At 62.0% G+C, this 9,705-nt stretch overlaps 1 protein-coding gene across 1 annotated transcript in view; it reads left to right on the plus strand.

Moving 5' to 3' along the window:
* The window catches only part of rufy3 (RUN and FYVE domain containing 3), a gene marked incomplete at its 3' end in the record, with an annotated part of 29,131 nt that extends 19,723 nt beyond the window's left edge, over positions 1-9,408 (plus strand). The window contains exons 4-7 of the mRNA XM_038984007.1: positions 906-1,131; positions 1,536-1,597; positions 8,817-8,952; positions 9,298-9,408. Of these exons, the coding sequence (XP_038839935.1) occupies positions 906-1,131; positions 1,536-1,597; positions 8,817-8,952; positions 9,298-9,408 (535 nt within the window). The remainder of the gene's footprint in view (positions 1-905; positions 1,132-1,535; positions 1,598-8,816; positions 8,953-9,297) is intronic.
* Positions 9,409-9,705: the final 297 nt, after the last annotated feature.

Raw genomic sequence — 9,705 nt, forward strand, 5'->3', positions numbered from 1 at the left:
AAAGCATGATGGGATGTTTTAAATGTTTAATTAACTCAGGAACCACACCTGTGTGGAAGCATCTGCGTTTAATATGCTTTGTATCCCTCATTTACTGAAGTGTTTCCTTTATTTTGGCAGTTACCTGTGTATCTTTGCTCCCGAGTGGCGCAGCGGTCTAAGGCACTGCATCTCAGTGCTAGAGGAGTCACTGCAGTCCCTGGTTCGAATCCAGGCTGTATCACAGCGGTCCGAGGCACTACATCTCAGTGCTAGAGGCGTCACTACAGTCCCTGGTTCGATTCCAGGCTGTATCACAGCGGTCTAAGGCACTGCATCTCAGTGCTAGAGGCGTCACTACAGTCCCTGGTTCCATTCCAGGCTTTATCACAGCGGTCTAAGGCACTGCATCTCAGTGTAAGAGGCGTCACTGCAGTCCCTGGTTCCATTCCAGGCTGTATCACAGCGGTCTAAGGCACTGCATCTCAGTGCTAGAGGCGTCACTACAGACCCTGGTTCCATTCCAGGCTGTATCACAGCGGTCCGAGGCACTACATCTCAGTGCTAAAGGCGTCACTACAGTCCCTGGTTCGAATCCAGGCGATATCACATCCGTCCGTGATTGGGAGTCCCATAGGACGGCGCACAATTGGCCCAGCGTCGTCCGGGGTAGGCCGTCATTGTAAATAATAAATTGTTCGTAACTGACTGGTTAAATAAAGGTTCCATTGGTGTAAGCCTCTCCACTACTAGGTGGAGTAACACTGTGTGGTTAGATTACGATGGTAGACAGACTCGCACACGGATCACTTGGTATCTGATTGGTGTAAACATGTCACACGTTGTGTAGTTGATACATAATTGGCCTAATCCCCTGTTCACCAGTTCAGTTATGTGATTGGTGTAACCCGTCCGTCCGTCACCAGAACCCCGTTAGGAAGAGGGCGGGCCTGGCTGCGATTGGCCCTGATGCAGAAGAAGCTGTCAGACTACATGAAGACCATCATCAACAGAAAGGACCTGCTCAGTGAGTTCTACGAGTCCAACGCTCTCATGATGGAGGAGGAAGGAGCCGTGATCGCCGGACTGCTGGTTGGGTTGAACGTCATCGATGCTAATCTCTGTATGAAGGGAGAAGACCTGGACTCACAGGTTAGTACCATAGAATATATATGTGGCCCCCAGTACGCATTTACAGTGGCCCCCAGTACACATTTACAGTGGCCCCCAGTACACATTTACAGTGGCCCCCAGTACGCATTTACAGTGGCCCCCAGTACGCATTTACAGTGGCCCCCAGTACGCATTTACAGTGGCCCCCAGTACACATTTACAGTGGCCCCCAGTACACATTTACAGTGGCCCCCAGTACACATTTACAGTGGCCCCCGGTACACATTTACAGTACAGTTGAGCATTTAACCAGCTGCTATTGTAAATAAAGTCTCTTCTCTGTCTGACACAATGTTTTCATCACTGTGGCAGCAGTTATTCTGTTCTGCTCTTCAGACCGGAAGTGGTCATACAAGTAAGTCTGTGTTGTATTTCCTGTGCAGGTCGGGGTGATAGATTTCTCCATGTATCTTAAGGATGGTCAAAGCAGCAAGACGGCGGAAGGGTGCGTTCCTCTTTTAATAACGCTAGCCTCTCACCTTAGCAACGCTAGCCCCTCACCTTAACAACGCTAGCCCCTCACCTTAGCAACGCTAGCCCCTCACCTTAGCAACGCTAGCCCCTCACCTTAGCAACGCTAGCCCCTCACCTTAACAGCGCTAGCCCCTCACCTTAGCAACGCTAACCTCTCACCTTAGCAACGCTAGCCTCTCACCTTAGCAACGCTAGCCCCTCACCTTAGCAACGCTAGCCTCTCACCTTAGCAACGCTAGCCCCTCACCTTAGCAACGCTAGCCTCTCACCTTAGCAACACTAGCCTCTCACCTTAGCAACGCTAGCCTCTCACCTTAGCAACGCTAGCCTCTCACCTTAGCAACGCTAGCCCCTCACCTTAGCAACGCTAGCCCCTCACCTTAACAACGCTAGCCCCTCACCTTAACAACGCTAGCCCCTCACCTTAATAATGCTAGCCCCTCACCTTAGCAACGCTAGCCCCTCACCTTAGCAACGCTAGCCCCTCACCTTAACAACGCTAGCCCCTCACCTTAACAACGCTAGCCTCTCACCTTAGCAACGCTAGCCTCTCACCTTAGCAACGCTAGCCTCTCACCTTAGCAACGCTAGCCCCTCACCTTAACAACGCTAGCCCCTCACCTTAACAACGCTAGCCCCTCACCTTAGCAACGCTAGCCCCTCACCTTAACAACGCTAGCCCCTCACCTTAACAACGCTAGCCCCTCACCTTAGCAACGCTAGCCCCTCACCTTAACAACGCTAGCCCCTCACCTTAACAACGCTAGCCCCTCACCTTAGCAACGCTAGCCCCTCACCTTAACAACGCTAGCCCATCACCTTAGCAACGCTAGCCCCTCACCTTAACAACACTAGCCCATCACCTTAACAACGCTAGCCCCTCACCTTAGCAACGCTAGCCCCTCACCTTTAACCCCACTTTTATCCCATCTTTCTCTTCAGGAAAAACACTAAATTTCTCTGCCCTAGTGTCGTGCCCTCCCAGCCCTAGTGTCGTGCCCTCCCAGCCCTAGTGTCGTGCCCTCCCAGCCCTAGTGTCGTGCCCTCCCAGCCCTAGTGTCGTGCCCTCCCAGCCCTAGTGTCGTGCCCTCCCAGCCCTAGTGTCGTCCCCTCCCAGCCCTAGTGTCGTCCCCTCCCAGCCCTAGTGTCGTCCCCTCCCAGCCCTAGTGTCGTCCCCTCCCAGCCCTAGTGTCGTGCCCTCCCAGCCCTAGTGTCGTCCCCTCCCAGCCCTAGTGTCGTGCCCTCCCAGCCCTAGTGTCGTGCCCTCCCAGCCCTAATGTCGTCCCCTCCCAGCCCTAGTGTCGTGCCCTCCCAGCCCTAGTGTCGTGCCCTCCCAGCCCTAGTGTCGTGCCCTCCCAGCCCTAGTGCCGTGCCCTCCCAGCCCTACTGCCGTGCCCTCCCAGCCCTAGTGCCGTGCCCTCCCAGCCCTAGTGCCGTGCCCTCCCAGCCCTAGTGCCGTGCCCTCCCAGCCCTAGTGCCGTGCCCTCCCAGCCCTAGTGCCGTGCCCTCCCAGCCCTAGTGTCGTGCCCTCCCAGCCCTAGTGTCGTGCCCTCCCAGCCCTAGTGTCGTGCCCTCCCAGCCCTAGTGTCGTGCCCTCCCAGCCCTAGTGCCGTGCCCTCCCAGCCCTAGTGCCGTGCCCTCCCAGCCCTAGTGTCGTGCCCTCCCAGCCCTAGTGTCGTCCCCTCCCAGCCCTAGTGTCGTGCCCTCCCAGCCCTAGTGTCGTCCCCTCCCAGCCCTAGTGTCGTGCCCTCCCAGCCCTAGTGTCGTGCCCTCCCAGCCCTAGTGTCGTGCCCTCCCAGCCCTAGTGTCGTGCCCTCCCAGCCCTAGTGTCGTCCCCTCCCAGCCCTAGTGTCGTGCCCTCCCAGCCCTAGTGTCGTGCCCTCCCAGCCCTAGTGTCGTGCCCTCCCAGCCCTAGTGTCGTCCCCTCCCAGCCCTAGTGCCGTCCCCTCCCAGCCCTAGTGCCGTGCCCTCCCAGCCCTAGTGTCGTCCCCTCCCAGCCCTAGTGTCGTGCCCTCCCAGCCCTAGTGCCGTGCCCTCCCAGCCCTAGTGCCGTGCCCTCCCAGCCCTAGTGCCGTGCCCTCCCAGCCCTAGTGTCGTCCCCTCCCAGCCCTAGTGTCGTGCCCTCCCAGCCCTAGTGTCGTGCCCTCCCAGCCCTAGTGTCGTGCCCTCCCAGCCCTAGTGTCGTGCCCTCCCAGCCCTAGTGTCGTCCCCTCCCAGCCCTAGTGTCGTGCCCTCCCAGCCCTAGGGCCGTGCCCTCCCAGCCCTAGTGTCGTGCCCTCCCAGCCCTAGTGTCGTGCCCTCCCAGCCCTAGTGTCGTCCCCTCCCAGCCCTAGTGTCGTGCCCTCCCAGCCCTAGTGTCGTGCCCTCCCAGCCCTAGTGTCGTCCCCTCCCAGCCCTAGTGTCGTGCCCTCCCAGCCCTAGTGTCGTCCCCTCCCAGCCCTAGTGTCGTGCCCTCCCAGCCCTAGTGTCGTGCCCTCCCAGCCCTAGTGTCGTCCCCTCCCAGCCCTAGTGTCGTCCCCTCCCAGCCCTAGTGTCGTCCCCTCCCAGCCCTAGTGTCGTCCCCTCCCAGCCCTAGTGTCGTCCCCTCCCAGCCCTAGTGTCGTGCCCTCCCAGCCCTAGTGTCGTCCCCTCCCAGCCCTAGTGTCGTCCCCTCCCAGCCCTAGTGTCGTGCCCTCCCAGCCCTAGTGTCGTCCCCTGCCAGCCCTAGTGTCGTCCCCTCCCAGCCCTAGTGTCGTGCCCTCCCAGCCCTAGTGTCGTGCCCTCCCAGCCCTAGTGTCGTGCCCTCCCAGCCCTAGTGTCGTGCCCTCCCAGCCCTAGTGTCGTGCCCTCCCAGACCTAGTGTCGTGCCCTCCCAGACCTAGTGTCGTGCCCTCCCAGACCTAGTGTCGTGCCCTCCCAGCCCTAGTGTCGTGCCCTCCCAGCCCTAGTGTCGTGCCCTCCCAGCCCTAGTGACGTGCCCTCCCAGCCCTAGTGCCGTGCCCTCCCAGCCCTAGTGTCGTGCCCTCCCAGCCCTAGTGTCGTGCCCTCCCAGCCCTAGTGCCGTGCCCTCCCAGCCCTAGTGTCGTCCCCTCCCAGCCCTAGTGTCGTCCCCTCCCAGCCCTAGTGTCGTCCCCTCCCAGCCCTAGTGTCGTGCCCTCCCAGCCCTAGTGTCGTGCCCTCCCAGCCCTAGTGCCGTGCCCTCCCAGCCCTAGTGCCGTGCCCTCCCAGCCCTAGTGCCGTGCCCTCGCATCCCTAGTGTCGTGCCCTCCCAGCCCTAGTGTCGTGCCCTCCCAGCCCTAGTGTCGTGCCCTCCCAGACCTAGTGTCGTGCCCTCCCAGACCTAGTGTCGTGCCCTCCCAGCCCTAGTGTCGTCCCCTCCCAGCCCTAGTGCCGTGCCCTCCCAGCCCTAGTGTTGTGCCCTCCCAGCCCTAGTGTCGTGCCCTCCCAGCCCTAGTGTCGTGCCCTCCCAGCCCTAGTGTCGTCCCCTCCCAGCCCTAGTGTCGTCCCCTCCCAGCCCTAGTGTCGTGCCCTCCCAGCCCTAGTGCCGTGCCCTCCCAGCCCTAGTGCCGTGCCCTCCCAGCCCTAGGGCCGTGCCCTCCCCTCCCAGCCCTAGGGCCGTGCCCTCCCCTCCCAGCCCTAGGGCCGTGCCCTCCCAGCCCTAGTGTCGTGCCCTCCCAGCCCTAGTGTCGTGCCCTCCCAGCCCTAGTGTCGTGCCCTCGCAGCCCTAGTGTCGTGCCCTCCCAGCCCTAGTGTCGTGCCCTCCCAGCCCTAGTGTCGTGCCCTCCCAGCCCTAGTGTCGTGCCCTCCCAGCCCTAGTGTCGTCCCCTCCCAGCCCTAGTGTCGTCCCCTCCCAGCCCTAGTGTCGTGCCCTCCCAGCCCGAGTGTCGTCCCCTCCCAGCCCTAGTGTCGTGCCCTCCCAGCCCTAGTGTCGTGCCCTCCCAGCCCTAGTGCCGTGCCCTCCCAGCCCTAGTGTTGTGCCCTCCCAGCCCTAGTGTCGTGCCCTCCCAGCCCTAGTGTCGTGCCCTCCCAGCCCTAGTGTCGTGCCCTCCCAGAACTAGTGTCGTGCCCTCCCAGACCTAGTGTCGTCCCCTCCCAGCCCTAGTGTCGTGCCCTCCCAGCCCTAGTGTCGTCCCCTCCCAGCCCTAGTGCCGTGCCCTCCCAGCCCTAGTGCCGTGCCCTCCCAGCCCTAGTGCCGTGCCCTCCCAGCCCTAGTGTCGTGCCCTCCCAGCCCTAGTGTCGTGCCCTACCCAATCCTAGTGTCGTGCCCTCCCAGCCCTAGTGTCGTGCCCTAGTGTCGTGCCCTCCCAGCCCTAGTGTCGTGCCCTCCCAGCCCTAGTGCCGTGCCCTCCCAGCCCTAGTGTCGTGCCCTCCCAGCCCTAGTGTCGTCCCCTCCCAGCCCTAGTGTCGTCCCCTCCCAGCCCTAGTGTCGTGCCCTCCCAGCCCTAGTGTCGTCCCCTCCCAGCCCTAGTGCCGTGCCCTCCCAGCCCTAGTGCCGTGCCCTCCCAGCCCTAGTGCCGTGCCCTCGCAGCCCTAGTGTCGTGCCCTCCCAGCCCTAGTGTCGTGCCCTCCCAGCCCTAGTGTCGTGCCCTCCCAGACCTAGTGTCGTGCCCTCCCAGACCTAGTGTCGTGCCCTCCCAGCCCTAGTGTCGTCCCCTCCCAGCCCTAGTGCCGTGCCCTCCCAGCCCTAGTGTTGTGCCCTCCCAGCCCTAGTGTCGTGCCCTCCCAGCCCTAGTGTCGTGCCCTCCCAGCCCTAGTGTCGTCCCCTCCCAGCCCTAGTGTCGTCCCCTCCCAGCCCTAGTGTCGTGCCCTCCCAGCCCTAGTGCCGTGCCCTCCCAGCCCTAGGGCCGTGCCCTCCCCTCCCAGCCCTAGGGCCGTGCCCTCCCCTCCCAGCCCTAGGGCCGTGCCCTCCCAGCCCTAGTGTCGTGCCCTCCCAGCCCTAGTGTCGTGCCCTCCCAGCCCTAGTGTCGTGCCCTCGCAGCCCTAGTGTCGTGCCCTCCCAGCCCTAGTGTCGTGCCCTCCCAGCCCTAGTGTCGTGCCCTCCCAGCCCTAGTGTCGTCCCCTCCCAGCCCTAGTGTCGTCCCCTCCCAGCCCTAGTGTCGTGCCCTCCCAGCCCGAGTGTCGTCCCCTCCCAGCCCTAGTGTCGTGCCCTCCCAGCCCTAGTGTCGTGCCCTCCCAGCCCTAGTGCCGTGCCCTCCCAGCCCTAGTGTTGTGCCCTCCCAGCCCTAGTGTCGTGCCCTCCCAGCCCTAGTGTCGTGCCCTCCCAGCCCTAGTGTCGTGCCCTCCCAGAACTAGTGTCGTGCCCTCCCAGACCTAGTGTCGTCCCCTCCCAGCCCTAGTGTCGTGCCCTCCCAGCCCTAGTGTCGTCCCCTCCCAGCCCTAGTGCCGTGCCCTCCCAGCCCTAGTGCCGTGCCCTCCCAGCCCTAGTGTCGTCCCCTCCCAGCCCTAGTGCCGTGCCCTCCCAGCCCTAGTGCCGTGCCCTCCCAGCCCTAGTGCCGTGCCCTCCCAGCCCTAGTGCCGTGCCCTCCCAGCCCTAGTGTCGTGCCCTCCCAGCCCTAGTGTCGTGCCCTCCCAGCCCTAGTGTCGTGCCCTACCCAATCCTAGTGTCGTGCCCTCCCAGCCCTAGTGTCGTGCCCTAGTGTCGTGCCCTCCCAGCCCTAGTGTCGTGCCCTCCCAGCCCTAGTGCCGTGCCCTCCCAGCCCTAGTGTCGTGCCCTCCCAGCCCTAGTGTCGTCCCCTCCCAGCCCTAGTGTCGTCCCCTCCCAGCCCTAGTGTCGTGCCCTCCCAGCCCTAGTGTCGTCCCCTCCCAGCCCTAGTGCCGTGCCCTCCCAGCCCTAGTGCCGTGCCCTCCCAGCCCTAGTGCCGTGCCCTCGCAGCCCTAGTGTCGTGCCCTCCCAGCCCTAGTGTCGTGCCCTCCCAGCCCTAGTGTCGTGCCCTCCCAGACCTAGTGTCGTGCCCTCCCAGACCTAGTGTCGTGCCCTCCCAGCCCTAGTGTCGTCCCCTCCCAGCCCTAGTGCCGTGCCCTCCCAGCCCTAGTGTCGTGCCCTCCCAGCCCTAGTGTCGTGCCCTCCCAGCCCTAGTGTCGTGCCCTCCCAGCCCTAGTGTCGTCCCCTCCCAGCCCTAGTGTCGTCCCCTCCCAGCCCTAGTGTCGTGCCCTCCCAGCCCTAGTGCCGTGCCCTCCCAGCCCTAGTGCCGTGCCCTCCCAGCCCTAGTGCCGTGCCCTCCCAGCCCTAGGGCCGTGCCCTCCCCTCCCAGCCCTAGGGCCGTGCCCTCCCCTCCCAGCCCTAGGGCCGTGCCCTCCCAGCCCTAGTGCCGTGCCCTCCCAGCCCTAGTGTCGTCCCCTCCCAGCCCTATTGTCGTGCCCTCCCAGCCCTAGTGTCGTGCCCTCCCAGCCCTAGTGTCGTGCCCTCCCAGACCTAGTGTCGTCCCCTCCCAGCCCTAGTGTCGTGCCCTCCCAGCCCTAGTGTCGTCCCCTCCCAGCCCTAGTGTCGTCCCCTCCCAGCCCTAGTGTAGTGCCCTCCCAGCCCTAGTGTCGTGCCCTCCCAGCCCTAGTGTCGTGCCCTCCCAGCCCTACTGTCGTGCCCTCCCAGCCCTAGTGTCGTGCCCTCCCAGCCCTAGTGTCGTGCCCTCCCAGCCCTAGTGTCGTGCCCTCCCAGCCCTAGTGTCGTGCCCTCCCAGCCCTAGTGTCGTGCCCTCCCAGCCCTAGTGTCGTGCCCTCCCAGCCCTAGTGTCGTGCCCTCCCAGCCCTAGTGTCGTGCCCTCCCAGCCCTAGTGTCGTGCCCTCCCAGCCCTAGTGTCGTGCCCTCCCAGCCCTAGTGTCGTGCCCTCGCAGCCCTAGTGTCGTGCCCTCGCAGCCCTAGTGTCGTGCCCTCCCAGCCCTAGTGTCGTCCCCTCCCAGCCCTAGTGTCGTGCCCTCCCAGCCCTAGTGCCGTGCCCTCCCAGCCCTAGTGCCGTGCCCTCCCAGCCCTAGTGCCGTGCCCTCCCAGCCCTAGTGTCGTGCCCTCCCAGCCCTAGTGTCGTGCCCTCCCAGCCCTAGTGTCGTGCCCTCCCAGCCCTAGTGTCGTGCCCTCCCAGCCCTAGTGTCGTGCCCTCGCAGCCCTAGTGTCGTGCCCTCGCAGCCCTAGTGTCGTGCCCTCCCAGCCCTAGTGTGAGATGAGCTGGCTTTTGCTTCCAAGTCTTTTTCAATTCTCTCCCCCCCCCCCCCCCCCCCACCAGGGATGGACAGATCACAGCCATCCTGGACCAGAAGAACTATGTTGAGGAGCTCAACAGACACCTGAGTGCTTCAGTCAACAACCTGCAGGCCAAAGTAGACGCTATGGAGAAGTCCAACACCAAGCTCACTGAAGAGGTAGGCTTATTATTTTATTTGACCACAGTTGGATTTAACATGCTATTCTACAACTGGGTTGTGTAGAGGTTGTGTAGAGGTTGTGTAGAGGTTGTGTAGAGGTTGTGTAGAGGTTAATACAACGTTGCGGTCTTAATGTCAAGTGAAATGCCTTTCTTTCAAGCTCTAAACCCAACAATGCAGTAATCAATAGCTTTGGTTGTCTGAAAGTAAATCTGATATTTCTCCACTGGTGTGGAACATTTTACAGGTTTCTCTTGCAAAATAGATTTTTTTTATCTCAATGAGACAAACCTGTATAAATAAAGCTCAAATACACTCTGACCTGGTGTGTTGTCTGTCCAGCTTGCAGTAGCCAACAACAGGATCATCACCCTACAAGAGGACGTAGAACGAGTCAAGGAGGAGAGTTCCTACCAGCTGGAGTCCAGTCGCAAGGTAAAACGGACAACCACTGTTAATTTGAAGTATTTAACCTTTATTTAACGAGGCAAGTCAGTTAAGAACAAATTCTTATTTACATGAAGGCCTAGGAACAGTGGGTTAACTGCCTCGTTCAGGGGCAGAACGACAGATTGTCAGCTCTGGGATTCGATCTAGCAACCTATCGGTTACTGGCCCAACGCTCTAACCACTAGGCTACCTGCTGGTTACTGGCCCAACGCTCTAACCCTCTAACCGCTAGGCTACCTGCTGGTTACTAGTCCAACGCTCTAACCACTAGGCTACCTGCTGGTTACTAGTCCAACGCTC

The sequence above is a fragment of the Salvelinus namaycush genome, unplaced genomic scaffold (assembly GCF_016432855.1).
Source record: "Salvelinus namaycush isolate Seneca unplaced genomic scaffold, SaNama_1.0 Scaffold2073, whole genome shotgun sequence".
NCBI classification, from domain to species: domain Eukaryota; kingdom Metazoa; phylum Chordata; class Actinopteri; order Salmoniformes; family Salmonidae; genus Salvelinus; species Salvelinus namaycush.